Below are 24,974 nucleotides of genomic sequence, written 5' to 3'. Positions count from 1 at the left end.
CACATGACGAGTAAGTACCTTTTGAATTGGATGAAAACAATTCAACTTATTTTGCCAGAGCACTGTCCAGTTCACCCTTAAGACTAGACGCTCTAATAGCACACAAACTAGGATAATTTCTATATAGTACAAATATGATATATACCACATTATTTTGAATACCATTCTTTCCCTTTCTATTTATGCCCACGCACTCTTTTTCTTCTGTATACTATTATTTTTTCTTAAAAAAAAAGGAAATATTATGATTTCTATGCTTCATATTATTAAACCAATTATGAATGATTTTTCTATCTTGTTTTATAAGTTGTACAGACGAAAACAAATCACAATGAGTTTGTTTATAACAAATAGAAAAAGGAAATAATAGATGCTTATCTGTCATTTACATCTTCGGCTGTCACAAAAAAAATATGTTTTCTATTTCTTTCAAAGATTTGCACGTGTCAAGACAAAGGATATCTTGACTGCAAACTATTATCAGATCAATTAAATTTTTTATTTAAATGTAATTATCAGATTCTATTCTAAGAATGATAAGCACTAATGCCTAAACATTCAGATACAGTAACAAATGTATAATTCTTGGAATGAACATATTCAATCATCCAAGGTGTGAGTACTTTGGCAGAGTGTTCATGCACATCATGTTGAAGAGAAATATGACCATTTGTTTGCACAGCAATATCAGCTTCAACAACACTTCTTACAAGTTCTTGTTCACTAGTCATGCCTTTGAGTTCATAGTCTTTTGTATCAACATCCCACATAATAGAACTGTAACCAAGTCTCTTGACAACTTGAGAAGCAGCTTCATCCAACACACCTTCGGGAGGACGCATAAATGAAGGTCTAAAAAGAAAAAGTTAAATCATGATAAACACAAACAACTTATCTACCTTAAAGCAATGGCTTCATAGACTAAGTCAGAAAGTTGGTTCATTTGATATTCTACTTGTGCAGCAGTAAGTCCACGAAGAGGGACATGTCCATAAGTATGGCTGGCAATTTCATGACCCAATTCATGATAGTATTTAATGACGTCCATGTATGATCTTGTGCCATCGGAAGTATTTGTGGTAGCTGTTCTAAAGTCTTTGACCCAGTTATCGCCATTAATAAAGAAGGTAGCTTTGACACCAACAGAATGAAGATATTTAGCCAAATCCCAAGAGTATTGGAAAGGTCCATCATCAAAAGTCAAAGCAAACACACCAGGTCGGTTGCAATGGGTATAGGTATCAACAAGACTGTTTGTTGTGGTTGTGACAGGAGCAGCAGAGACAATTGTAGCAAAGACCAAAGTAAGAAGAGAATAGAAGCGCATATTTAAATAAGTAAGGAAGGATAATGGAGATTCAGCTCTAGCTTTCCTCTTTATATATTTACTAGTCTGTTCTATTTATTCAAGGCAAAGCCCTTTTGGCTGATTGGTAACACAATAACAATGCAAGTAGACCATGCTTTACCCATTATAAAGAAATTCTGGAAATTTATACGGTTCAAAAGTAAGAGAAAAAGAAAGAAGAAATAAAGTGCTTTAGAGTAAAATGACCATCATGTATCTATCCATCAATCAGTCTATGTGTGCGTACGTAAACAGAGATCAACGTATTTTTTGGTTGCAACTGTAATCAACTTCAGCGTCTGTTTACCGAGTTTTTGCATTGGCTTAAAATTACCTGGAAAGGAAAGAACTGGCAATCGCTTCATTTTTTTTAGAATGCGATCTAAAAATAGCTTGCATGATATTATATAGAGAAGCCCCAAGGAAGTCTACAGTGACGGCTTATAGCAATTGCAATTTAAAGATATGTGGCTACTTTGAATTCATAGTCATAGCCACTTGGTCATGAGATGTATGGCCAACCATGCACCTTATGATCACTGTTTAAACATAACAAATCTTTAAGCCAAAAAGTAGGGAGGGGGGAAAGCAATTACCTAAAGATATAGGCCAAGTATCTATACTTTGATTTTAAAACAATTAAAATAAAAGACTTTGTCAAATGCGTATATTGGTAAAAATTGAGCTTGTTGTTAACAGGTATTGTGAAGAATGAGTTTGTATATGTATTTTTTTTCAGTAAGCCAAGGTAGTGCCGGTTGCTAAGCTTACTATGTTTCTATATTAGTTCTTGTAAATTCTTTCTCTTTTCTTATAAAAAATTATTTCTTCTATAGATCTAGTGTAAAACTAAAGAGATCAAGGCGTGTAAACATATGGCTGACAATACTATAGTTTATCTGATAGTAGAACTGGACGATTTTCAGATATCTATCAAAGCCATTCCACGCTTATTTAACCTCTTTCAATGCACTACTGTTTGAGTTTGCTTAAAAAACACTGCTTAACTGTAATAATAAAAAGATGCTTTTGTTCCCTTTTTGAGCAAACTACTTAGCCAAATCGTAAAAATAAGTCAAAGACTTGCTACAACAATTTATTAAACCAAGCAGCTTGTTATCGAGAATAACCGTTTAAAGATAGAGATGAAATTATTTTTTATATACATACTTGTATTCAACTATTACTCTTGAATAAAACCGAGTCAGGTAAACTTAAAGTCCTGTCCTTATCAATTTAAGAGGAAATAAACTGACAATACTATTGACGTCTAGACTCCCCCAATCTCGATTATAAGATGAGCACAATGATTTACTTGTACTACGCAAGTCCTACAATGCGTAAATCAGAATCTATTTAGAGCATTATCAGCTTTACTTAAAAGGCATTGTTGCAACAATAAAACACATGTTATTTGTCAGGTAATAGAACAAAGAAAAATTTGTCGAGAGCGTGCTCTTTTTCATTATGTAATGGTCGGCTTACAAGTGGGCTAAAGCCTCTTTGGTAAAAAAAAAAGGATTACCTTTCATTATGCAATCAAAGGATCATATAAACAAGAATTGCATAATGCTTTTATTACGCCCGTTAAAACTTTCATTTGACTCTGGAATTAAACTAGCCATTACTCTCTTGTGTATTAACAGTGAGAAAAATCTCATTCGTCCCTTATTTGGAAGGAATATAGAAGGTTTTTTTTTTTTTTTTTTTTTTCATTTTATTAATGTTGCTTTTCACATAAGCATCTAGTATTTTTAGTGAATCGTTCTTACAATCACAAATTACCATTTAAAATTATGAAAATTCTTCAATATACAAAATAAATGAAGCTTTCAAGTCGGCTAATTGGTAATGCTAATAAAACCTTAAACTTTCTTGTTTTTCTTGATTGATTTTAGGAGTTTTTTTTTTTTACATGTTAAAAAAAATCAGGCAACTAGCTCCTCCTTTTTTTGCTTGACATGATATCGAATAGAAAAGCTCCTTTTTGAACAAAATCAGTTTAGTTCAAGATTTATGGCTGTAACAATAAAGCACATGCTACTTATCAACTAACAAAAACAAATTCACAAAGAACCAGAGAAAGAACCCCCCTCAAGGGCTTTATTATGTAATATTCAACCTTTTCAAGGGAACAGAGAACGAGATCAGAGGTCAACTCCGACTAAATTGCAACCTCGGTCCCAGATGAAAGTAAGGATACTAAGCCAATAAAGACAACAAGCTAGAATACCGGGAGACCAAAAAAAAGAGACTCGAAAAAGAAAAAGAAAACGCGATTGACATGTTTGGTAATCGTAACATTTGGATTAGAAGAGTACAAACTATAGTCTATAATTTATTAAGATGATTACAAGGTAAGGGTAATATCGATGTGAGAGCCATTGCTTCCAGGAACAACAGTAGCAGCAACAGGAGTAGCAGCGGCATCAGTAACATTGGCAGCAATACCACCGATAGCAGTGCCATTGACAGCAGAAAGGGTATCGTTTTGGTAAGCAGGGACGCCAATACAGTCAGAGACAGTGACAAATTCATAACCCTTTTCCTTGACATAGCTAATCAGCCAAGGAACAAGTTCGGTCACGGTGTGTTCGTGAATATCGTGCTCAAGAGCAATGTGACCCATGGTGACATTAGCAACGTCCTTTTCGATGACTTCTTTGACTAAAGCTTGCTCAGCAGCCAAGCCTTGCTTACGCCAGTCATTGGTATCAATATCCCAGAGAATGTTGTGGTAACCGAGATCCTTCAAGACTTTGCTGGAAACAGCATCAGTAACACCTTCAGGAGGACGCATCAATTGAACTCTGCAGATTGTGAGTATGATTATCAAATGATAGATAGTTTTACCTCTTGCCGATAGCTTGGAAAATAATATCAGATTGAGTGTTCATTTGTTCCTTAACTTGTGCAACAGTCATATTGGCGAGATCTTTGTGTTGCCAGGTGTGGCTAGCAACTTCATGACCGAAGTCGTAGTAGTGCTTAATGACTTCCAAGTAAGTCTTTTCACCTTCATCAGTGGTAGTACTGGCATGGAGAACATCACTACAATAGAATTAGTAAATAAAAAAAAAGATGACATGTATACATACACAGCATTGGCACCGTTAATGAAGAAGGTAGCCTTAATGCCTTGTTCGTGCAAGCTCTTAGCCAAAGACCAAGAGTATTGACCAGGTCCATCATCAAAAGTGAGAGCAAACACACCAGGTCTGTTACAGTGAGTGTATGTTTCAACCTTGGTGCTGTTGCCGTGGTGAGCAGTTTTAGTGGTTTCTTCAGTTGTGTGTACGGGGCGGCCCATGACAAGAGTAGCAGCATACGCTAAAGAAAGAAGCAAAGCAGTGGCACGCATAATGGTTTAAAGGAATGTAAAGTGTGGATAAGTGATTTGCAAGAGTGAATCAGGCACCGTATTTATAACATTTCGAAAGTGTAACTCGCAGGTTTTTTTTATTTTTGGCAATGAGCATAGAATTCCATGATCTATAAAAATTTTATTTTGACAGTGACCGGAGATTGTTGATGTTGTAAAATAGAAAGCAGAGATCATTATTATTCTAAATAGGCTTATGTTGCATGAAGATGAATTATTACCTTTTCTAAATTTAATGTCATGCACGAAATATGCTTGTATTACATTTCATATAGGCGTCTGTGTGTATAGACAAAGATATATACTATTACGAAAACAAAAAAGAAGGGGAGAAAAAGCGAGAAGTATTCCCTTTTTTGATGATGAGGAAAGATCAACAGTGCAATCATTTTCGAGACATCCAAGCACTGAGAAATGGTGATAATGGACTTATAGTTTCTGAAATTTGACGTTATTCAATAGTTCAAAAAATAAGTTTCATTTATAGCTTGAGTATAGACGTTGTAATCAAGCGTAATACAATCGATAGTGACATTAGCAACGTGCTTTTCAAAGAAGTTGTTCAGCTGATTTGACTGGCTATTACTAGATTGTCTTTTAGTGAAAGGAACAGGACTGTCCAAAGCAAATCAAAGTGGTTTTTTGGTAATTATATTTACATGTCCGTTTTGGCCCTTTTTTTTTTTAGTTGGGAGAAAATGCTTCATCATTATTTGCAATGCATTGCTATTGATATCAAAGGCCAAATGATGAGTACACACATACACAAAAGATAAGCGTAAGCATTCATTTAAGCTCAATGGCTTTTTTGTTTTTTTTAAAAAAAAAAAAATTTAGTTGCTTTATAGATAGAGATGTAAATGGTTTTTTGTAATGAAACATAGGCGAGGAAAGGTATTTATCGTATCAGATTGATTGCTGTATAATATTCTTAATTATAGATCAAGCTAAAACCAATACCTGTTTATTTGAACAAGCTTAAAAATAAACGACCGAAATAACCTACACTCTCTTCTTAGATCAGAAACCATTTACAAGTAGAACAATGCCTACTTGTATTCAAAAAAAAAAGAAGCTTTGATTGACAACAATTGTATATCATTACTGCGTCGGAATTGTATTCCGATGAATTTATTTTCTCGTAAAAACAAAAAAGTAGTAATGGATCAAGAGTAAAGAGCTATTCAAATGTAACAATGAATGCTAAGAAACAAAACGCTTTTGTCGTAAGATAAAACTTTAAAACTACTTTTATACATCTAGTATTTAAAGTGTGTTCTAATGTCGAATGCAACTATTTCCTTGCAAAATCATATTACTAATCGCTCGTAAATGTTGGCTGCAAAAATAAGGATATCATAACAGCAAAATAGCTACATTTTAGAACTCATACACGTTTTGGTATAGGAATTTCAAGAAAAAGAAGAAAGATCGAGCGAAAACATATTTTGGTTTGAAAACTCCCTCCCCCCATCTCCTTAACCACACTGCTTGATTCTTCCCCACTATTGTTTGGTGTTCCAATGGCTTGGATGTAAAAGTTAAAAGAGAGTTAGGTTTAGAAAGTGTATCAAAAAGAGAGGGAGGGAATTTAATGCTTAATCCACACACTACCAGAAATACAGAACCTATCATAATTCAGTTGAGCGAACCAATAAATCAAACATGACATGCATCACTCAAGGTTATCAGGGACTTGAGCCCTTTCATATGCTTATCCAAAGAATTCATTTTCATTTGAAAAAGCATATTTCTTATTTTTGAATTTTGTTTTTTTTATATACAATTGACTTTGTTAGTAAATGAAAGATTGGGCTCAATTTTCCCTCCTTCTTTTTCACTATATACTCAATGAGCTACGTTTCGGAAAAGAAGCACTGAAATTGTAATTATGTGCAAAAAAAAAGTCATTTCGATCTCAAACCTGTTGTTGGCTGTAGAATTGCAAGATAAAACAAGGAGAAACTTTAATTTTCCTGTACTTTTGCAGACAATAACTGCTTTACGATCTGAAAATTTTTATTGCCGTAGAAAACATGTCTATAAATATACAAGACTTGTTTGTACTAGGTTTTTATGTTTATTGATATCTGCACATATGCACAGAATAAGAGATGTTTAGATTATATAATTACAGATAGTATCTCTATGTAATAAAATAAGAAAAAAGAAGAGGGAGTGAAAGCAAGCACTATTTTCCTTTTTTTGGGTTAGAGGAAAATCAGCAATAGAATTACAAGTGTACAAATAAACAAATTATTGGTAGTAAGCAGGAACATCCAAACATTCAGAGATGGTGACGAACTTGTAGTTCTTGGACTTGACATATTCAACGGCCCAAGGAACAAGTTCGTTCACAGTTTGGTCATAGACTTCATGTTCAAGAGTGATGTGACCAATGGAGCTTGAAGTATCTTTGTCCATGGCCTGATAGGCAGCCTTTTCACTGTCAAAGTTGTGAGTGGCCCAGTCTTGAGTATCGATATCCCAGTCAACAACAGAGTAACCCAACTTGCGCAAAGTAGCCAAGACGTTATCATCAAAGGAACCAGCAGGAGGACGCATGATGGCAGGTCTGACACCAATGGCCTTCTTGATAATATCAGATTGAGTGTTCATTTGATATTCAACTTCCTCAGCACTAAGACCAGCAAGTTCCTTGTGTTCATAGGTATGGCTAGCAACTTCATGACCCATTTCCTTGTAATGAGCAATGACTTCCATGTAGGTCTTTTCACCATCAGAAGTGCTTACACTGTCAGTTTCGACGTTGCTAGAGAAATTATAGAGTGAGTAAGAGTGACGATGATGACATTTCATTCAATACTTACACCCAGTTGTTACCGTTAATGAAGAAAGTAGCAGTGATGTTTTGCTCGTTAAGAGACTTGGCCAAGTCCCAAGAGTATTGGTAAGGTCCGTCATCGAAAGTGAGGGCAAAGACACCAGGCTTGTTACAAGAAACATAGACACCGCCTTGAACATTAGAGCCAGTAGGAGCATCAACAGGAGCAGCAGCAGAATAGCTCTCAGTGGAAGCGGCAGCATCAGCAGTAGAAGTAGCAGAGGGTTGAACAGTCTAATTGTACAAATTTAGTAAAATGTTGGCATGACAGCCTTTCTCCTCTACTTACAGTAACAGGAGCACCCATAACAAGAGAGGTCATGGCCAAGGTCAAGGAAGCAGCAATTGAGAAACGCATTATATGTAATTGTGTAATAAAAAGTAATAAATAACCAGGAAAAAAACAGTGAAAGATCCCCTTTTTATATATGTCAATTTTTTTTTGCTGCTGACTTTATTGTTCAATGATTTTGCATGTACCTATTTTTATCCTTTTTTTCTATGGCTGAAAAAATAATAATATAAAACCTGGACGGCTGGTTGGGCTACGTTTTACAATACGGGACCTAAAGCAAAATAGACCAAAATGGTACTTTTTTCTCCTTTTAAACATAAATATCAGGATCAATTATTCAATTTTTTTTATTGCTGCTAGATCAAGTTTTTTATTGAAAGCAGTTTATACCGGGAACTTTCATTCCATTAAGGTTTTTCTTAAATGAATCCAAGCGCCATTTTTTTTTTACTATTAATAATTACGTATGGCTATCATTGAACTTCCCTTTTAGGTCCAGATGTTCTTTAAATAGGTGCGCTGTACTTGAATTCAAATCCTTTTGGAAAGGAGCCATGCTTATCCCGGGAAAATGCTAGGGAACAGTGTTGTTTGACACTATTCAATACTAAATAGGGCGTTTTTAAATATTTAAAAAGTCTTGTTATAGTCAATACCATCTAACCGCCTTTATTGTGTTACCTAAAGAGGCTGGAAATGCATAATTCATCTAAAAAGAAAAAAAAAAGGAGTTGAACCCGAGGTACATGACAATGATGTTTGGCTTTGTTTCGTAAATGTATTCCTCATTAGATATGTTCTCGCCCCTGTAAACAATGATGCCATTCTACAGAAAAAAAACAATTCATGTCAACATAGTTTCTTTATTTGGCTACCATAAGAAACGGAATACACCATGTCCTGTAGCAAGTTCCCAGGCCCTGTTATTTTTTTTTTGAAGATCGTCTTTGTCTCCTGATTTTTTGATAAATTACTGTAACTCAAGTTCATATCAAAGAAGGAGGAACGATGATGAAGAACACTTTCTTATGCATAGTGATTTTGTCTAATAGATAAAAGAACGTTGTATGCATAAGCTCCTATAGACTCAAAAGGAACAAGTAAACCGTCATACATGTATTTTTGTATAATGAAAAGAAAAAGCTATCTAGTTCGGAGATTCTATATCACAACTTGATTCTTTTTTTTTCCTGGTTTTTTTTTTTTTTTTTTTTAAATTGATGTGTATATAAAAGAAAAGCATATGAAAACCAAACATCAGAAAGAAAAATACACTAAGAGAAAAAAAGCTGAAAGGAAAAAGGAACCAATGGCTTTATCGAGATTGTGCATTGACTTTTTTTAGCAGCGTGACAGTTGTTTAAGACCCTTTTGCTTAATGACGACAGGTGAAAAACATACTCTTTTTTTTTCTTCTTTTCTTTTTAGCTCTTGTATACGTATGCATTCTTCTCAAAATAACAAATCAAGTAAGTGTTTTTTTTCTTTCTTTCTTTTTATTGCATATATATATATATATATATATGTGTGTGTGTGTGTGTATGTGTGTATGTATGTGCATTTTTTTAGTGGCATTTTATTTGAATACCAGTCCAAGAAAAAAAATTCTGATCATGATAGATGACAACGAACCGAACCTTACTAGGGACCAACTAGAGAGATCTATCTCTGAGTTCAGGTAAAAGGCATACAAACTATGTTCCAAAACAGTACTTAACTTGCTTATCGACAGAAAAAGCAATGACTCTTCACCCAAGTCGGGTCTATCAGACAGTGACGAAAACAATACAAATGAAGTAGCCCTTCAGAGTTTTGAGCGATTTAGAGAAAATAGCGTGACTTCAATTGAGGAAGATAACACGCTATCAGTCATGAATTACCCACCACCCAATGATTCAATTGCAGAATACTGTGCAGAATCCCTTTATAGCTACAGCTTTACGCCTCTGTCTCGGGTTCACAAGGCGGCAAAGATCAAGAGACAGATCTTGAGTCGGGGCATGGATTATATGCAACGCATTCGATGGAAAACGGGTGAAAGGGATACCGGTAGGCGCTTTTCTCAGCCTGATATTGGTGTATTAGATCAAAATAATGATTGGGTAAGTGAGACGGGTTCACGGCAGCTACAGCCATGTCCATCACTGAATGATATCGCCTCAAAAAACACAGAGTTCTTGTCCAACTTGACATCATCACCCATTGTGCCCCTCTTTCCACCTCACAACAAATATATCCAAACAAGACCACCCGAACCCACTCTATCTTCACCTATTCCTACATCCGCTTTAAGGCATAGTGTAGCCATTGACAATTCCGAAACGAAGCCAGACGAAAGTTTTGGAAATAGACGACAGACGCTTGAAATGCTCCATAATCTACCACCCATTTATGAAATGCCTCAAAACACATCAGAATTACCTTATTCAACACAATACACTCGAGCACTGCATGCACCTTCTCGTTTCTTGCCTCAGAACCAAGCTATTTTAACAACAGATGCAGATGCCACCATTCTGTTGTTTAACGACATGGCCAGCCTTTGTTTTGGGTTTGATAAGTCGTTTATTGGACAATCGATTCTAAAAGCGCTTGAGGACCCATTTCGAACGCAAATCAAGCATATTTTAAAGAGAAGACGCAATTTGGTCAAAGAGAACCAGTTGGAAAAAGGGCTAGTTTTAGTCTGTGGTATTGTGGTACCGATTCGCAAGATGAATGGTGAGACGTCTTCTGCTGCCTCACTTTGGCTCAAGGAAAAAGTGACAGAGGAAGGGAAAAGTATCTATATTTGGATATTTGAGGAAATCTATGAGACTTCTTTATCGGCCCAATTGGATGAAAAGGTAAAACAGGAGTGAGAGAAAATAGGCAGATGGGGATGTTTATGGCTCTCTCTAGGGAAATGTACTGGAAATAACGGGAACAACAAAGGATTTGTTTGGTTATGAGCCTGACCAAGTCATTGGCAAACCCATTACACAACTTATCCCTGCATTGACCAATGAAAACAAGACAAATCCAGGTGTGAATCTGAACAAGATTGAGAAACTCAAATACTATGGTGGAAAGTCTAAGAATGGTATTTGTTTCCCAACCATGGTCAATATCTCTGTTCATCGACTCAAAATTGTGTCTTTGCCTTCCATTGCTGGCCTAATTACTGTTCATAGTAATGGCAGAATCCAGAGTATCAATCCTGTGCCTGCAAAATACCTGTTTGGCTATTCAACAGAGACATTAGTAGAGAAGTTCAGTATAGACCAAATTATTCCTCAATTTTCCAAAATTGTGGCTGGATTGCGTCGTTGTAAACTACTGCAATTCTCAAGCACAGTCAACAATCATGCGTGTCGATGGGCTATTTCCGAGATATTCAACACAGAAAAGTATAAATCAATGGAAGTAGAGCAATCATTAAAGCATTTGGAGCGACAGCCATCTATCAATGCAAGTGGTCAAGCATTGCCCATTATTTATGCTGTTCATCGAGATGGCAGTCAATTTGAAATTCAATTACAACTGAGGTTGATCAAGAGTGAACAAGAGGATTTAGTGAGTGTTTGGGTAACTTATGATCGTATCTATGCCCTCAAAAGACCAAAGAAGGCTGCTATTGCTGTTGCTGCTGCCACTGCTGCTGTCATTGGGAAAATGCAACCAGAGGAAAGACTCAAAATTCCTCCTATGGATCAAGCTAAACATCCATTGAGTCCTAAATCACGTCCAGCCATCATCAAGTCTGAAACAGAACAAGTACCTTTTAAGAGGCCACCTATTCGAACCTATGGTGTATCTTCGTTTGGCTCTGTCGACAAGAAAAAGGCACTGTTTCCAAATGGTATGGAGGAAGAACCAGAAGAAAGGAAAAGTACCATACCCGCCATACAGATCGAAAAGAAGCAAGAAAGACCGAGTCATCCCATGGATGCTTATGTGATTGTGGGTACTTTAGGCGAAGGGGCTTATGGTACAGCCAAATTAGCTTATAGAAAAGATGACCCCAAACAGGTAAGTTCCATGCTATCATAACCTAGTTGCTTATTTGACAAATAGACAAAAGTGGTGATCAAGTTCATTGCAAAGTCTAGGATTATTCTGGATTCATGGATAAGAGATCGACAGCTTGGTCTGATACCTCTTGAAATTCACATATTGAAGAAATTAAAAGAACATCCACAAGTCAATTGTTGTTCGCTTGGTAAACCCTACAGGCCAACCTCAACTTCTTTAACCAATATTATTAGAAACCTATATGGAAGACGAAGACAATTATTTTGTAGTCATGAAACTCTATGGTACAAGCAGCATGGACTTGTTTGACTATATAGAACTGAATGAAAAGATCTCTGAAGCAGAAGTCAAAGACATCTTCCGACAAGTAGCCATGGCAGTTGAACATATTCAAAGCCTTCGCATTGTACACCGTGACATCAAAGATGAAAATATCTTGTTAGATGAAACAGGGTGTGTTCATTTGATTGATTTTGGAAGTGCTGCTTATTTTAGAAAGGGCCGTACGTTTGATACATTTGGTGGTACTCTGGACTATTGTGCTCCTGAAATTCTAAAGGGCATGCCATATGAAGGGCCTGCACAGGATATATGGAGTTTAGGTACCTTGTTGTATACGTTGATTTACAGAGAGAATCCGTTTTATAATGTAGATGAAATTCTAGAGCAGGACTTGCGAATTCCTTTTGTTATGTCTGAAGGTAAGCATTACGCTTATATACTATCATTACTTAGTCAAACCATAGGCTCTTTGGATCTCATTAAAAAGATGTTAAATCGTGATGTAGAAAAGCGTTATAATATACATGAGGTGCTGGAACACCCTTGGTTGAAATCCTGAACCTTATCACTCACTCTTGCCAAGCTATAGTAATCTCATGGCCACCACTACAAGAGCCATGCTTAATAACCAGTCATTCATTTATTCATACATGGCAGCAGAAATAAAATGCCTATAGCTTAGACCAGATTTCAAATAAGCAATGAGCTCATTCAGTAATCGTGTAGCAATAGACACATCATCGTCTAGCCACTCAGATAATTGCTGAATTGTATCAGTATCATACATCGTCGTCTTTTTTTCATGAAAAGGCTTGGATAATATCTTGATCAGATGGTCTACAAGGAACTCATCTAAACTATCAATGCCAGTCATATTCTTGAACTCATTTTGTAGGAACACGCGTGTCTATAGAGAATAGAAAATGAGTATCTGTAGTCATTAATTTCTTTTTTCTTTCCTTACCCTGGGTATATAATCAGGTGTAAGGACAGTGAAATCAGCATGTTGAGGTAATGGTTCAGGATAACTTGCTGCTTTTAGAAGGCCTCGATAAACCTTTTGACGTTCGATCTGTAGTCTTTTCTCTGGTGAGTTGTATTTTATGCGATTCAGAGGTGGGTCATGTTGCTTCTTGTTTCCTTTATCTTTAAGGTGATATTCGTCAAATGTGTTTTCTTCGTCATTGACATTGTACACAAGGGAGTCGATAACTTGTCTACAGACTGGGCACTGCGAAGAAGCAATGTTGATCCAATGGCGAATACATTGAAAGCAGAAAGAGTGATAGCATGGTCGAATAAATGTTCTATTTTCAAATCTCTCTAAGCATATAGTGCATGTTGGCTTTAGTTCAATCTCTGTTGGTTGCTTTTCTATGTCTACTCTTTTCCGTTTTCCATACTTTGACATGATGAGCAAAAAGAAAACAGAAAAAAAAGAAAAGCTGATATTTAAATTCTATTTTATTTCAAGTGGCGATTGTATATTTCGTTTGAAAGAAAACCTGGTAGCAACATCTTTCACAGTATTTCTACTTTGAATTCAAACGATGTTAGTTTTTTTCTGGACGAATCAAAATTAATTTTCAGATGCTCTTCTTACCTATTTTGGACGAAATAAAAATGGAAATTAAACAGAAAGAGAAGAATTATTAGAGAAGGTACAATAGTATGTTAGATGACTTTACCTATAACAACCTTAATTCCCAAAGGAAATACTGTGTTCATTACGGCGATTATTGCTTTTCTTTTTATTTTCTCTTGAATCATTCTGGAAGGCCTTCACCCTTCCAAATTGACTTAGCAATGTTCATCATATTCAAACTAGTGTTGATGTCACGCTGCCATAATGTTCTGCATGTCTTGCAAACGAGAACACTATTATCGCGGGCACCACTAATACCACCTAAAGTCCTACTTTCACATTTGGAACATATTTGGGACATCAAATATTCATCAATGTCCACAACGAGTAAGTCATCAGTCCAGAACGTTTTTATCCTCACATGTTCCTTCCCAAATATGCCACTACCAAATACTATCAGTGATACCTTCTGTTTGTACTGAAAGAAATTGCTTTCTCTAAGTACCATAAACTTATGAGTATGCCCAAGTAACTTTTTAACTTGTTTTTGTTGTTTTCGGTGCCATTTTTCTCTTTCCTTTATCCTTCTTTCCGGACTTATTCCCCTTCTTTTTCCGCTTCCCTTTGTTTTTTGCTCTTTTTCTTTTGTTTCCTCTTGACTTCTTGTTGTATTTCTTGGTACCATCTAGCAACATTTTCACCATTTGCTCCGGTGCTCGTTGGCGATTCTGGTATAAGAAAAAGGTTTCTTTTGCAGTTTCTTGACTGTAAAAACTGAAAATACGACCAATGTTTTCGAGCATATAAATGACATACTCCATATACAGCGATTCATTGGTAGTCTTATTAGTGGGTATATTTGTTTCAATCGTCTTAATACCGCATGCTTTCTTTTTCTTCTCTTGCTCTGCTGAGAATTTTGTAGAGCCTGTCAAGTGGTAATATTCCTTGATGGAACGTTGCCTGAAGTCGTTAATATTACCATTTGAACCAGCAGATGCAGTGAAAGCCCTTTTTCTTCCTAGATCTACGGCTATTGGTAAATAGTGGCTGTCAGCTTCATGCTTCTCAAAATCATCCAGTATCAGGTCAACTTGATTGATCTGCTCGGTTAAACGTTTTTCTGTGATTGTTCGTTTGTTAAAAACAAAATCAACAGAAAAACCGTCTGATCTGATCTGATTACCAAAGAGCCTCTTATTTGTTCCAGTGGGTAATAAAGATTCAATCCTAATAGTAAACATATTTTAAATGACTATTATATAAAAACATTTTCTACTACTATGTACTTACGATTTGATTCTAAGCGGTTTAAAATCAAATACCTTGTAAAATAAATGCAGCTGATCATTATACCCTCTGGGCAGTGGTTCACCAGAAAGAAATGCTGCTAATGCATTGACCGAAATTGTCACTGATTGCCAATGGCATGATGGTGAAGGGAATACATTGAACAGCCTTGGTAAAGGAAGTCTTCTAACGTCAAACGCTTTATGGGACTGATGTTCCCTTTCAAAGACAGTCAGTATATGAAACAGCAGAGGAACAAAAGAGCCTGGGTTATCAGCTAATGATTTTATACTAGCTCTAGCATCGAGTTTGTTTTTAAGTGGCAGGCATAGTTCATCGATTCTTCGTTTGGTCATAGGGTCTTCAAGTGATTTCTGTTCAGGCCACACCGCTTCACCTTGGCATACATACTGATATCCATATTTTATAACAATATCATCGATGTCCTTCGGAGCCATGGACTATATACATAATATTTAAGCATTTAGAGTAAATGAATGTGATTATTAGCTCTTACAACAAACATAATTTGAATTTGATATTGCAAAAATCTTCTCAATATATTTTCAAGTCTTTCTACAACTGCATTCTCGTAGGTGGTTGCCAGCTCCTTGCAGGCCTCAGTAATGCACTGGCTAGCCCCTCCAATAGCAGATGGAAAACTTAATTTTTCTTTAATAAGATGAATCTCGTTAAAAAAAACATTATAACAGACAAGTCGATCTAACTATTGTTGATGGTCTGGTGTAAATAACTTTAAACAAAAAAAGAGTATATTATCACAAATGAGTCTTTTCTCATAACAAGAACATTTGTCATATATTATTATTATTATGTCAGCTAGTCATAGTTTGATAGCATTAGAACTGAGTTCATTCTAAACAATGATATAGCTGAATCAACATTTACACTCCTACGGAATAGAGTCATATAATCCAGGAACCAGTAAACAGACCTCATCTTGAATGATAAATAACTGTAAAGATGGTTCACAAAGTATATTTTATTGAAAAAGCCAATACTCTTATTCCATCTAATATAACCTTCAGCTCATCAAGTCCTATCTCAGGTTACATCTAAGGACATAATCCAAGTCATATATAAACCTAGAATATAAAAAATCTCTCTTGAACTTTTATCTTTATAAACATTTATAAACGGTCTCAAAGTACTTCCTACACGTCTCTTTATTTTTTATAATTTCTATATTCAATCTTTTTATTTGAAAAGTCCCAAAACACCACGATAACCAGTCATTTTGATATTGCTTCTCTAACAATTGATTTCCCTTTACAGATAAATGTCTAAATGTAAACTCTCATTCATACAAAAAGCTAATTCTTTTTCTGTCTAATTTTCATCTTTATTTCGTCCAAAATAGGCAAGAAGAGCATCTGGAAATTAATTTTGATTCGCCTAGAAAAAAACTAGCATCGTCTGAATTGAAGTGTAAAAACAGTATTTGAATAACCCTAAAAGTATTTCTTCTCGTTGCTTTTTATAGTAACATTCAACAATAACTGTTTCTTTAGTCCTTTGTAAGCTGAGAATATGAAACGTTGCTATACAAAAAGTGAACTCCAAAAGGTTTTGCTTCTAGGCCTTTCTTTTTTTCATTTAACTAGCAATGTCAAGCTCTCTCTCTCTCTCTCTCTCTTTCTTTTTTTTTTCGCTTGATATGTAAGTAGCTACCGAGTACTATTGAATTAAATTACATGCTTGAACCAAAGACTTTATTTTCTGATTTGTTTGGTATTACACAAGTCACAAGGTAAACAAATTGAAAAAAAAAGTATCCCTTTTTTTTCCCTTATTTTTTTTTTATTTTCTTTTATATGGGCGTCAAACAAAAACCAGTACATTCAGCACCAACCAACGTTATGAGTCAAAACTCTGATAGAGATCGCGACAAGAAGAGACGTACAGTAGAGACTAATGTTGGAAAGGAATTCCAGACAGTAAGTTAATGTGTCACATGGAGGTCCATTAACTTTTTTTCTTTTTTTTAGATTGACTTTAACTCTATGGATATCTCTGTTCTTCGCAAATATGCCCGAATTCACAAAATCAAAACTAAATCTAAATTGAACAAAGAAGAGTTAGCAGCAGCTGTTTCTCGTCACTTTGCAAATCAAACAGTAAAGGAATTAGATACAATTACTTGCTTTTTATATACCGCACATTACAAAGGTAAGCAATATAATTTTATGATACACTTTTCTCACATATATATATATATATACATACATACTATGCCATTTAGATTCTGTATTAAGACTTCCACTAAATATCTAAGAATAAAATAGATGTGTTTTCTTATCTCTTCTTTTTTGGGGGGATGCTTATGTATAAAGATAGCTATCAAAAGGAGCAATACGTAAAGTTACATATTGCTTGTCAACATCCGATTTAGAACTCCGCGACATGAAGCGGGTTTTGAAGTGAAATGCAGCATAAAATTCCTCTATTCTTCGCGAATGTTCTTAACCTCTCTTTATTTCTTTTTTTTATTCTCATTATGGACTATTACAGCGAACTCGAACTTACACCTGAAGCAACAGACAATGATATCAAAAAGGCTTATAGAAAGCTTGCATTGAAATATCATCCTGATAAAAACCATGAACCTGGGGCAGCAGAAAAGGTAGAAAATGAGATATACAACGACCATACTGATTTATTCTTTAGTTTAAGAGAATAAGGTAAGATTAGAATAAGAAAAACTTCAGTTGCCTTATACTTTTTCTCTTTAAAAAAAAAGTGAAGCATATCAAATCTTATCAGATCGTAAGTAAATTAAAATGTATATGAAACAAGCATTCACCATGTATTTATTTTAGCTGAGAAAAGACGAGCATATGATAGTAGTGAACCAGAGGAGTCCTCTAGTCATGATCACTCTTTCTATGGAGCACAACCGAGACCGAATTTCTACCAAGATCCTATCTTTGCTACATTCCAGGTAAGTTTGGATGATAGATCAAAAAAATAATAGTAATAACTCAACACTGTAAGTTTCAAACCCCAAGAGACATCTTTCGAGAATTCTTTGGATCCGACGATCCCTTCAGTATATTTTCTGGTAAGTATAGACAAATAGACAAACAATGTAATAACGGGTGATAGATGATCCATTCTTCCGTGGTACGAGTAGCATGATGATGAGAGATCCTTTTGAGTCATTGAGTATGTTTGAACCTGCTATGTCGGGTACTTCACAGAGTGTACAAACAACAACTCGTATTATCAATGGTCAAAGGCATACTGTGACTAAGATTCAAGATGTTAATGGTGTACGTGTCATTGAAGACTTTGGTGATGGACGTCAGCGAATTACTGTAAATGGTATAGAAGAAAAATCACCCGATAAACCAACAATCCAAGATCAACCACAACCACAACAACAACAAAGGCGTATACAATATCAAAAGCAAGAACCACAACTATATCATCAACAACAAGATAATCAGCCATTACCTCGTATGAACTCTTCAAATCATGATACCAATGGTAATAATCTTACTCTTTGTTTGTTTGTTTTATCAGACTAACATGCAATATTTACATAGTGAATTCAAGTAGAAGTCAGAATAATTTAAGGGAAGAAGAGAATACTAAGAGCTCTTGTTTAAGCCATTGTTGTTGTATTCAGTAAATATATACTATTCATTTTCGAGCCTTTTTTCTGGAAGGACCACGGGAAGTAGAAATCATCTTTTTTGTTGTTTGGGGGATATCACATGTCTATTGAACAGAATATAAGTCTTTGTTTTTTAATCTTATCTGATCCACACTATACCCTCTTCATATCAAGATCAATAAACCCACCTCGGTTACGTTCATCATGACTAGGATGAAGATAGTATACCAAATCATAATCTTTAAGAGACTCTGTATTGACTTCAAGTGGTTGACATGACCTGCATCTTTCTACGCATGAAAGACAAGTATAGTAATTGACACCTTCTTGTCGAGCTTTTCTGGATGCATGTTTACACCAGCTACGCTTAAAGATACTAAGTAAACTAATACCCTGCTCGCCTAATTCCGATACAGTTGTAGCAGCAGAGCAATGATTGCATTCTAAGATATTGAAATTATGAGATCTTTTTCGACGATATCTTTCTATACGACGACAGGTGGTAGCCAAATTAGCAGGATGATCATGCGGTGAACTAACAAACGGTTAGGCCATGCCAATAGTATGTTATACTCTACTTTCTTAACACATCAAGCGATCTATTTGGAATAAGATCTCCATTAAATGTCGCATTTACATTTTTCACATAATTGAGATAGGTTTTGACTGCATTCATGATACTTTCAGGACTTTTGTACATTTGCATTTCTGTAACATGTTGACAGCTACGGCCAATTGAATAGCAATCTAAGCATAAATCGTATTGGTTGCAAATATCGCAATGGTAATAGTGACAAAAGATATCGCCATGACAGAAATCACATTTGACAGTACATACTTCACCGGCAGCATCGGCAACAATACCTTCTTTGTCATCATCAAAGAGTAGTTCGGGCAAAATGACTTTTTCAAGGAAAATATCAAGCAATTGCCTCGAGTTCTCTATAAAGTTGTCACTACCATAGCACAAGATAGGAATAGAATATGTACGTTTAGATTGGTCGCGCACAAGGTCATTTATCTGGCGGTTCCATTCTTGCAAAGTAAAAGAGACAATGGCCTTGCATTTGTAGACTTCAGGGCGACTAATGATACGATAGAGTGGTAATTGATCTTGAAATGCAAAGGTTAATGTTTGTGGCGTAATTCGGTTCCATGCGACTTTGATAGAGATACCACTATTGCGAACTTGGTGATAGGCACGACTGGGAATAATAACAAGATCACCTTTACGCTGAACGATAACCTGTACCTTGAAATTGGCCTTTAAGATCTTGTCATAATTGAGCCAGGCACGATCACTTTCCATAAAGGAACTCTTGGTGACATGACTGTTAACTGCGGTACTGGGTCGTCCAGATCGTCTTTTATTGCGGCCTATATGTCTAAAGTGACGCTGGTGATCATCGTCTTCAGGATCGATCAAGCAAGCAAGATCATCTCGGTGTTGGCACTCAACAATGAGCCACTCTGCAAAGGCATCTTCACTTGCCATGGTCATGACATTATGACCCATTGTGCCGCATAAATCACGATGAATAGGAGTACCCGTCATGTCTTGACCTACATAGCACATGAGATTTTCAGCTTTGAATCGATCAGGTAGAAAAGTGAAGAGATCCTCGCTTCCGTGAGGCAACAGGTATTCTGGTAAGAAATTCCTCAGCGCGGTTTGATATTCGTTTGGACATACAATATCTTTTGCGTATACTTTTTCAATCGAAAAAGGAAGCTTCTCATGATGATTTAGAACAGGCTGATCGAACTTGTATTTATGTTGAATACTTTCTATGTAACTTCCTAATGGCGCTTTCGTTTTCTTTACTTCAGCTTGCTTTTGTAGGTCAAGATCCACCTCTTTAAAGGGAAAAAAATGCATAAGTTTATTTGTCCATAAGTTTATGTGCTTACCTAAATTTCCACAGTATGTCTTAAGTCTTTCTAGGCTAAAAGCTGCATCAGACCAGCCATTTGATTTGTGCATATTTGACACGACCAAAGGCTTTCCTAGGACTGTGCAATGATGCTTTATAAATGATTGAAGGTTCTCTTTTGTATAATCTAAGAAATCAATTCGCTTGGCAGCTTCATATTGGAATGGCAGATTCTTTTCTGAGCTAAATAGATTATGTTTGGTCATTTGCTATTGTAGAAACTTATGAAAAAGAAGCAGAACAAAAAGAAAAAAGAAAAGAAAAAGAAAAGAAGTGCATTGGATGATTATTTTATATAGAAATGCTACTTGTTTTGAAAGGCCGAAGAAGTAAGCTTTTTGATCTATGCCATCAAGTATATATCTGTGTATGATTAATTGGCATTCAAACGCGTTTTTTTTTTCTGTTTCTTTTTGTTGTGTTTTCAATGTTTGATTGGGTCTCAGCCATTTACTTTTTTATCGTTTGTTCTTGTCTTATTTTTTTTTTTTGCTCAAGTTAGGTGGTAGTATTTATTATGCACATCTGTCACAATATCATTGTTGGTTTTTGTAATTGCTAATAAGATGAAGAAAATTATCTGGTTAAAGATATACTTGGATCGAACACTCTAAAGTACAATTTAGAGTAACATAATACACTAAAACAGCAGCATAAACAAACAAAAAATTCACTGCTCTTCTAGATATGTTCAATTAGTCTAAAAGACCTATTTTACTCGAGAAGAAGAAAGTATTCTAACACGATGTACTTAATCTTCCTTTTTGTACCCAAGTCTACATGTGTAAAAAAAAAATGCTATTACATGCAATTGTTTTTTTTTTTGTCGAGTTTCATATTGTTTAAGCATAAGCTTTTTCAAAGGAACAAAAGCAAATAAGAGACTTCAGTCATTTCAACCACTAAATACTACAGTTGACTGAACAATCCAAACTTAGGAACAACACTTGATCCAGAATAATCAATCTTATTTTCCCTAAAACGTCTCACGATATTTCAAAGAATATCAAAAAATAAGTATTGAGGCTACCAGGGGTCGAACCTGGAATCTCCTGATTCGTAGTCAGACGCCTTATCCATTGGGCCATAGCCCCTCAACTTGTTTATGCATCAGCAATAAAATATCTGATCTAATTATTTTAAGTAGATTTACCGTCTTAAAAGTTTCGGCTCGAAGCTTGTTAGGGCTTTAGTATGTTCCGACTGCGTACTACTGGAGTCCTTTGACCTCTATTTTTGGCTATGCTTAATATTCATGCAGGAATTATACTTTTCGCGCATCAAAGTTCATTCTAGTCGACGTGTCCTTTAAGCAATTATATCAACGAGAAACCTTTTTTAGGAATGCTATGAAGATTTTAACATGAACAAATTTAGATTAAACTAGAAATCGATACGGTAACCATGATAAGGTTGATATAAACATATATATATATATATATATACGTTTGGGCATTGCTCAAAAGTAGTTGGAAATGAAGTTATTGGCTATTGTAATACATTAACAAGATGTTCCAAATAAAGCAATGTTTTCTTGGACTGCATAAAAAAATAACCTTCGTTAACTCTTCTTGTTTCCTTTTTTTTTTTTTTTTTTTTTTTTTTTTTTTTTTTTTTTTTTTTTTTTTTTTTTTATCTCAAGATGTTTTTTCAACGTCCAGTGTCCGAGTCTAGATATCTGGATCCAAATCCTCTTAGACGAAAGTTTTGTGGATGCATGTCTTTAAGAGCAGGCTGTGCTGTGGCGTGTGCGATATGGATTGTAAATCACTAAAAAAAAAGCTTTTTACTTATTTATAACAGGGCATCAATATTTTTATTGCTGCTGAATCATTTCAAGGATACACACGTAAGTGTCATTTACTTTTTTTTTTTATGAATAACTCACAAAACACCTAAGCTATTTTTTCGTTTTTAAACAAGCCAGCATTAATAACATATGGTTCTTTGTCTATTGCCTTTGCTCTAGTAGCTCTCCTAGTATTGTATGGTTTGTTTGTTGTAAGTTGTCGATATATATATATATATATAAAACTGAAACAGGCTAATTGTGTTGATAGGATACGCCACTAGCACTCCAAGCAGGCGTTGTTTTTTTAGTGTTTATCATACCTATTTACTTGCTTGATATGCTTGCGAATGTATTTATATTCGGTATACAAAAACCATCTTATCTAGACTGGTGTTCAACATCCTCTATAAGCCAAATGTTAGATGAAAGAATATCAGGTGCTTCTACAAATGGCACTGTCTCTACCCTTGACTCTATCATACCACCGATTCCTATCTATCACTGTCAAAAGCTATGGGAAGATGAGATCAAGTTTTCGCTTGCTGTCTGGATCATTATGTGTATTTGCTATGTAAGTGAATTCGAGATAAACATAAAACCTATTGATGCGCTGATATAGATTTACTGGGGAATGTGTGTATTTTATTACTATGAAAAGCTTCGAGAATTATTTCCTATACAGTCCAGTTATCCAAGTGGTGGTTTCATGAATTACTTGTATGCTCCAGGTCGATTTTTAACGCCGTATTCATTTAGAAATACAGCACCGTCTTCCAAAGTGTAAGATAATGTACAAATGGTTCAATAATAAAAAAAAGATATTGTTTCTATAATGTAGTGTTGGTAGTGGGTGCCATAGACTTCATTTTTTCACCCAGCATAAACTGAATCGACATATATTTTGCTACACAGCGGTCAATACATTTCTGCTCTCCCTTGTTTAAATCTGGTTCGTGATAGTTGGAGGGAATACATTTTTCTTGACAAGCAGACATAACTCTATTTTGAGTGAGACATAATTTTTTTTCTTTTTCTGCTACCTGTTGAACATGCCCATAAAAATATCTACTTGTTGTTCTGCTTCTTGAAGGTGTTGAGGGTCAACAAAATTTTGTGCATAACTACCACTCCAACTCATTTTCTTTAAGAAAGAAAAGAAAAAAAAAAGAGACAAGGGCAAATCTAATGCTAGAGCAAAATTATTGTTTGCAGTCACAACCATTCTCCCCTTATTTTTTGAACATATAAAGTAAAAACCTCAAACATAAAATATCTTTGATTACATTGCAAAATAAATTCAATTCAATCGATTTGGTCCGAGTGTCTGGGAATAGCATGTTTGTCGATTATAAACTAATCAATATATTTTGATATTTCCATAAACAATTAATTGGATCAAATAGATAATCCATCTCTCTCTTTTTTTGTGTTCAAGCGCAATACAGGCGGAGAGAATTTCGCTTCCTTAAATCAGAAACCATACGCAGGAAGCCGGTAATGATTATTTTTATTCAGGTCACTACTGTAGTTTTTTTTTACATACATATTATGTACATTTACAACATAAAAAAAGTAACTTATAGTTCTCTACATTTTTCTTTATATATAAAAAAAGGACGCCAGCGTATAATTTTGAGAGATTGGATCATCCATATAGCTGATCCAGTGAATTTTGATTCGACAAAACTGACCTCACGAGGTTATGGACGAAAAAGAGGGAAGGTTGTACCAGATGGAATTCAAAAATTTCTATGCGATATAGGGTATGGTTTCATCGTCTAATAGTGTATCAAAATGGTTTTTGGTGGTTTCTTCTTCTATTTCAAGCAACTCAGTATTAAGTGAGTTTTTTCGATCCTTCCTTTTTGCAGGACTGACTTCTGTTGTACTGCTCCTTCGCCGCTTCTTGTTGATCTCTTGTTCTTCAGATACAATGCGTTCATAACAAGGGTGTTGCTCGACCAAATTGGCATAGTATTGTTGTAAAATAGGTCCTGTAGAAGTCAAATGCCAATCAATGAGGGATAAAAATTCTAATTCTAAAGCGTTGATTTCCTGTGTTGAAATGCCACCGACTTTGGCATAATGTGAATTGGTGCAATATGAGTCACATAGTGCTTTGGATGATATTGTCACTGCTGTAATCAGAAATCGATGCACAGTCAAGGAAGAAATGGTAAAATGTGGATGAAGTTCACATACACGATCAATGTATATGAGCAAAATTAATAAACAAGACTTTTCTACTGAAGTGTATTTCACTATACGTCGTAAATAATCGCTGAGAGAGATATTCGGCGGTATGCGTGAATGGAAACGCGTCAAATTACTAGGTGTGAGTGGTATCAAATCATTGTGTTTAATAAGCCTGCCCAACATATCGGCTAAAAAAAAGAGAAAGTAAGTATATTTTGTTCATCTTGTCTATCGGTTACCGATCATATGTGTCAAGTAGTTTATGTCTACCGCATAATAGTACTCGGGAACTTGAACAATATGAGAGGGTTCAGGCAATGCAGCAGATTCATTCATGACATGAAAACAGAAAAGAGTTTTTTTTAAAAAAA

The 24,974-nt window shown here is 35.3% G+C and overlaps 13 protein-coding genes and 1 non-coding gene across 14 annotated transcripts; 4 read left to right on the top strand and 10 right to left on the bottom strand.

Moving 5' to 3' along the window:
- Positions 1 to 462: 462 nt before the first annotated feature.
- On the bottom strand, positions 463 to 1,541 carry B0P05DRAFT_542564 (uncharacterized protein). Its single transcript, XM_051578324.1, has 3 exons — positions 1,412 to 1,541; positions 902 to 1,337; positions 463 to 854 (listed from the first exon to the last, which is right to left on the bottom strand). Exons 1-3 carry the CDS (start codon positions 1,471 to 1,473, stop codon positions 528 to 530), a joined length of 825 nt encoding a protein of 274 aa, XP_051434539.1. The 5' UTR covers positions 1,474 to 1,541; the 3' UTR covers positions 463 to 527.
- A 2,298-nt stretch (positions 1,542 to 3,839) lies between these two features.
- B0P05DRAFT_454393 (uncharacterized protein) lies at positions 3,840 to 4,691 on the bottom strand (the record flags this gene model as incomplete). Its single annotated transcript, XM_051573920.1, has 3 exons — positions 3,840 to 4,158; positions 4,202 to 4,399; positions 4,447 to 4,691. Coding segments are annotated over 3 exons (762 nt in total), but the record flags the coding sequence as incomplete, so codon positions are not given.
- Positions 4,692 to 6,706: 2,015 nt separating this feature from the next.
- Positions 6,707 to 8,021, bottom strand: B0P05DRAFT_542560 (uncharacterized protein). Its single transcript, XM_051578323.1, has 3 exons — positions 7,865 to 8,021; positions 7,562 to 7,809; positions 6,707 to 7,503 (listed from the first exon to the last, which is right to left on the bottom strand). Exons 1-3 carry the CDS (start codon positions 7,931 to 7,933, stop codon positions 6,987 to 6,989), a joined length of 834 nt encoding a protein of 277 aa, XP_051434537.1. The 5' UTR covers positions 7,934 to 8,021; the 3' UTR covers positions 6,707 to 6,986.
- Positions 8,022 to 9,373: 1,352 nt separating this feature from the next.
- B0P05DRAFT_542555 (uncharacterized protein) lies at positions 9,374 to 12,869 on the top strand. The gene is made up of 5 exons (XM_051578322.1): positions 9,374 to 10,716; positions 10,772 to 11,881; positions 11,927 to 12,071; positions 12,118 to 12,585; positions 12,631 to 12,869. The coding sequence occupies exons 1-5, from the start codon at positions 9,742 to 9,744 to the stop codon at positions 12,723 to 12,725; spliced, it is 2,793 nt and encodes a 930-aa protein (XP_051434536.1). The 5' UTR covers positions 9,374 to 9,741; the 3' UTR covers positions 12,726 to 12,869.
- Positions 12,807 to 13,686, bottom strand: B0P05DRAFT_596950 (uncharacterized protein; the record flags this gene model as incomplete). The annotated part of the gene is made up of 2 exons (XM_051583142.1): positions 13,131 to 13,686; positions 12,807 to 13,073 (listed from the first exon to the last, which is right to left on the bottom strand). The coding sequence occupies exons 1-2, from the start codon at positions 13,575 to 13,577 to the stop codon at positions 12,807 to 12,809; spliced, it is 714 nt and encodes a 237-aa protein (XP_051434535.1). The 5' UTR covers positions 13,578 to 13,686.
- A 601-nt stretch (positions 13,687 to 14,287) lies between these two features.
- On the bottom strand, positions 14,288 to 14,995 carry B0P05DRAFT_470506 (uncharacterized protein; the record flags this gene model as incomplete). Its single annotated transcript, XM_051574560.1, has 1 exon — positions 14,288 to 14,995. One exon carries the CDS (start codon positions 14,993 to 14,995, stop codon positions 14,288 to 14,290), a length of 708 nt encoding a protein of 235 aa, XP_051434534.1.
- B0P05DRAFT_542547 (uncharacterized protein) lies at positions 14,895 to 15,422 on the bottom strand. The gene is made up of 3 exons (XM_051578321.1): positions 15,250 to 15,422; positions 15,045 to 15,179; positions 14,895 to 14,981 (listed from the first exon to the last, which is right to left on the bottom strand). Exons 1-2 carry the CDS (start codon positions 15,395 to 15,397, stop codon positions 15,163 to 15,165), a joined length of 165 nt encoding a protein of 54 aa, XP_051434533.1. The 5' UTR covers positions 15,398 to 15,422; the 3' UTR covers positions 14,895 to 14,981; positions 15,045 to 15,162.
- Positions 15,423 to 16,854: 1,432 nt separating this feature from the next.
- On the top strand, positions 16,855 to 17,424 carry B0P05DRAFT_542544 (Sin3 binding region of histone deacetylase complex subunit SAP30-domain-containing protein). Its single transcript, XM_051578320.1, has 3 exons — positions 16,855 to 16,999; positions 17,051 to 17,231; positions 17,305 to 17,424. The coding sequence occupies exons 1-3, from the start codon at positions 16,877 to 16,879 to the stop codon at positions 17,334 to 17,336; spliced, it is 336 nt and encodes a 111-aa protein (XP_051434532.1). The 5' UTR covers positions 16,855 to 16,876; the 3' UTR covers positions 17,337 to 17,424.
- A 135-nt stretch (positions 17,425 to 17,559) lies between these two features.
- On the top strand, positions 17,560 to 18,592 carry B0P05DRAFT_571789 (DnaJ domain-containing protein; the record flags this gene model as incomplete). The annotated part of the gene is made up of 6 exons (XM_051581402.1): positions 17,560 to 17,685; positions 17,730 to 17,743; positions 17,803 to 17,828; positions 17,882 to 18,003; positions 18,057 to 18,123; positions 18,168 to 18,592. 6 exons carry the CDS (start codon positions 17,560 to 17,562, stop codon positions 18,590 to 18,592), a joined length of 780 nt encoding a protein of 259 aa, XP_051434531.1.
- B0P05DRAFT_637625 (uncharacterized protein) lies at positions 18,529 to 20,946 on the bottom strand. The gene is made up of 4 exons (XM_051583654.1): positions 20,593 to 20,946; positions 19,260 to 20,538; positions 18,841 to 19,216; positions 18,529 to 18,785 (listed from the first exon to the last, which is right to left on the bottom strand). Exons 1-4 carry the CDS (start codon positions 20,819 to 20,821, stop codon positions 18,708 to 18,710), a joined length of 1,962 nt encoding a protein of 653 aa, XP_051434530.1. The 5' UTR covers positions 20,822 to 20,946; the 3' UTR covers positions 18,529 to 18,707.
- A 690-nt stretch (positions 20,947 to 21,636) lies between these two features.
- B0P05DRAFT_t50 lies at positions 21,637 to 21,709 on the bottom strand. The gene has a single exon. It is a non-coding gene; the product is annotated as a tRNA-Arg (tRNA).
- A 540-nt stretch (positions 21,710 to 22,249) lies between these two features.
- B0P05DRAFT_637624 (uncharacterized protein) lies at positions 22,250 to 23,552 on the top strand. The gene is made up of 5 exons (XM_051583653.1): positions 22,250 to 22,377; positions 22,419 to 22,464; positions 22,516 to 22,616; positions 22,676 to 22,978; positions 23,027 to 23,552. Exons 1-5 carry the CDS (start codon positions 22,258 to 22,260, stop codon positions 23,189 to 23,191), a joined length of 735 nt encoding a protein of 244 aa, XP_051434528.1. The 5' UTR covers positions 22,250 to 22,257; the 3' UTR covers positions 23,192 to 23,552.
- B0P05DRAFT_470684 (Tim10/DDP family zinc finger-domain-containing protein) lies at positions 23,235 to 23,545 on the bottom strand (the record flags this gene model as incomplete). The annotated part of the gene is made up of 2 exons (XM_051574574.1): positions 23,235 to 23,406; positions 23,457 to 23,545. 2 exons carry the CDS (start codon positions 23,543 to 23,545, stop codon positions 23,235 to 23,237), a joined length of 261 nt encoding a protein of 86 aa, XP_051434529.1.
- A 315-nt stretch (positions 23,553 to 23,867) lies between the features above and the next one.
- Positions 23,868 to 24,950, bottom strand: B0P05DRAFT_542526 (cyclin-domain-containing protein). The gene is made up of 2 exons (XM_051578319.1): positions 24,843 to 24,950; positions 23,868 to 24,791 (listed from the first exon to the last, which is right to left on the bottom strand). The coding sequence occupies exons 1-2, from the start codon at positions 24,937 to 24,939 to the stop codon at positions 24,157 to 24,159; spliced, it is 732 nt and encodes a 243-aa protein (XP_051434527.1). The 5' UTR covers positions 24,940 to 24,950; the 3' UTR covers positions 23,868 to 24,156.
- Between the last annotated feature and the right edge of the window lie 24 nt (positions 24,951 to 24,974).

Source organism: Gilbertella persicaria, assembly GCF_025201335.1.
Source record: "Gilbertella persicaria strain CBS 190.32 chromosome Unknown B0P05scaffold_21, whole genome shotgun sequence".
NCBI classification, from domain to species: Eukaryota; Fungi; Mucoromycota; class Mucoromycetes; order Mucorales; family Choanephoraceae; genus Gilbertella; species Gilbertella persicaria.
Note: the sequence above shows the minus strand (reverse complement) of the source record. Positions and strands in the feature narration are given on the sequence as shown.

Bases quoted from the DNA above. Each gene is read 5' to 3' on its own strand.
- B0P05DRAFT_542564 (XM_051578324.1), bottom strand. From the start codon at position 1,473: ATGGGTAAAGCATGGTCTACTTGCATTGTTATTGTGTTACCAATCAGC. The intron at 1,338-1,411 runs CTTGAATAAATA...ATCCTTCCTTAC, and splicing joins ATCAGCCAAAAGGGCTTTGC to TTATTTAAATATGCGCTTCT. The intron at 855-901 runs AGGTAGATAAGT...CTTTTTCTTTTT, and splicing joins TCTATGAAGCCATTGCTTTA to AGACCTTCATTTATGCGTCC.
- B0P05DRAFT_542560 (XM_051578323.1), bottom strand. From the start codon at position 7,933: ATGCGTTTCTCAATTGCTGCTTCCTTGACCTTGGCCATGACCTCTCTT. The intron at 7,810-7,864 runs GTAAGTAGAGGA...TTGTACAATTAG, and splicing joins TTATGGGTGCTCCTGTTACT to ACTGTTCAACCCTCTGCTAC. The intron at 7,504-7,561 runs GTAAGTATTGAA...TAATTTCTCTAG, and splicing joins ATTAACGGTAACAACTGGGT to CAACGTCGAAACTGACAGTG.
- B0P05DRAFT_542555 (XM_051578322.1), top strand. From the start codon at position 9,742: ATGAATTACCCACCACCCAATGATTCAATTGCAGAATACTGTGCAGAA. The intron at 11,882-11,926 runs GTAAGTTCCATG...TTTGACAAATAG, and splicing joins GAAAAGATGACCCCAAACAG to ACAAAAGTGGTGATCAAGTT. The intron at 12,586-12,630 runs GTAAGCATTACG...GTCAAACCATAG, and splicing joins TCCTTTTGTTATGTCTGAAG to GCTCTTTGGATCTCATTAAA.
- B0P05DRAFT_542547 (XM_051578321.1), bottom strand. From the start codon at position 15,397: ATGACCAAACGAAGAATCGATGAACTATGCCTGCCACTTAAAAACAAA.
- B0P05DRAFT_542544 (XM_051578320.1), top strand. From the start codon at position 16,877: ATGGGCGTCAAACAAAAACCAGTACATTCAGCACCAACCAACGTTATG. The intron at 17,000-17,050 runs GTAAGTTAATGT...TCTTTTTTTTAG, and splicing joins TTGGAAAGGAATTCCAGACA to ATTGACTTTAACTCTATGGA. The intron at 17,232-17,304 runs GTAAGCAATATA...TATGCCATTTAG, and splicing joins ATATACCGCACATTACAAAG to ATTCTGTATTAAGACTTCCA.
- B0P05DRAFT_637625 (XM_051583654.1), bottom strand. From the start codon at position 20,821: ATGACCAAACATAATCTATTTAGCTCAGAAAAGAATCTGCCATTCCAA. The intron at 20,539-20,592 runs GTAAGCACATAA...TTCCCTTTAAAG, and splicing joins GACATACTGTGGAAATTTAG to AGGTGGATCTTGACCTACAA. The intron at 19,217-19,259 runs GTAGAGTATAAC...ACCGTTTGTTAG, and splicing joins TCGCTTGATGTGTTAAGAAA to TTCACCGCATGATCATCCTG.
- B0P05DRAFT_637624 (XM_051583653.1), top strand. From the start codon at position 22,258: ATGTTTTTTCAACGTCCAGTGTCCGAGTCTAGATATCTGGATCCAAAT. The intron at 22,378-22,418 runs GTAAATCACTAA...TATTTATAACAG, and splicing joins TGGCGTGTGCGATATGGATT to GGCATCAATATTTTTATTGC. The intron at 22,979-23,026 runs GTAAGTGAATTC...GCGCTGATATAG, and splicing joins TCATTATGTGTATTTGCTAT to ATTTACTGGGGAATGTGTGT.
- B0P05DRAFT_542526 (XM_051578319.1), bottom strand. From the start codon at position 24,939: ATGAATGAATCTGCTGCATTGCCTGAACCCTCTCATATTGTTCAAGTT. The intron at 24,792-24,842 runs GTAACCGATAGA...TCTTTTTTTTAG, and splicing joins CTACTTGACACATATGATCG to CCGATATGTTGGGCAGGCTT.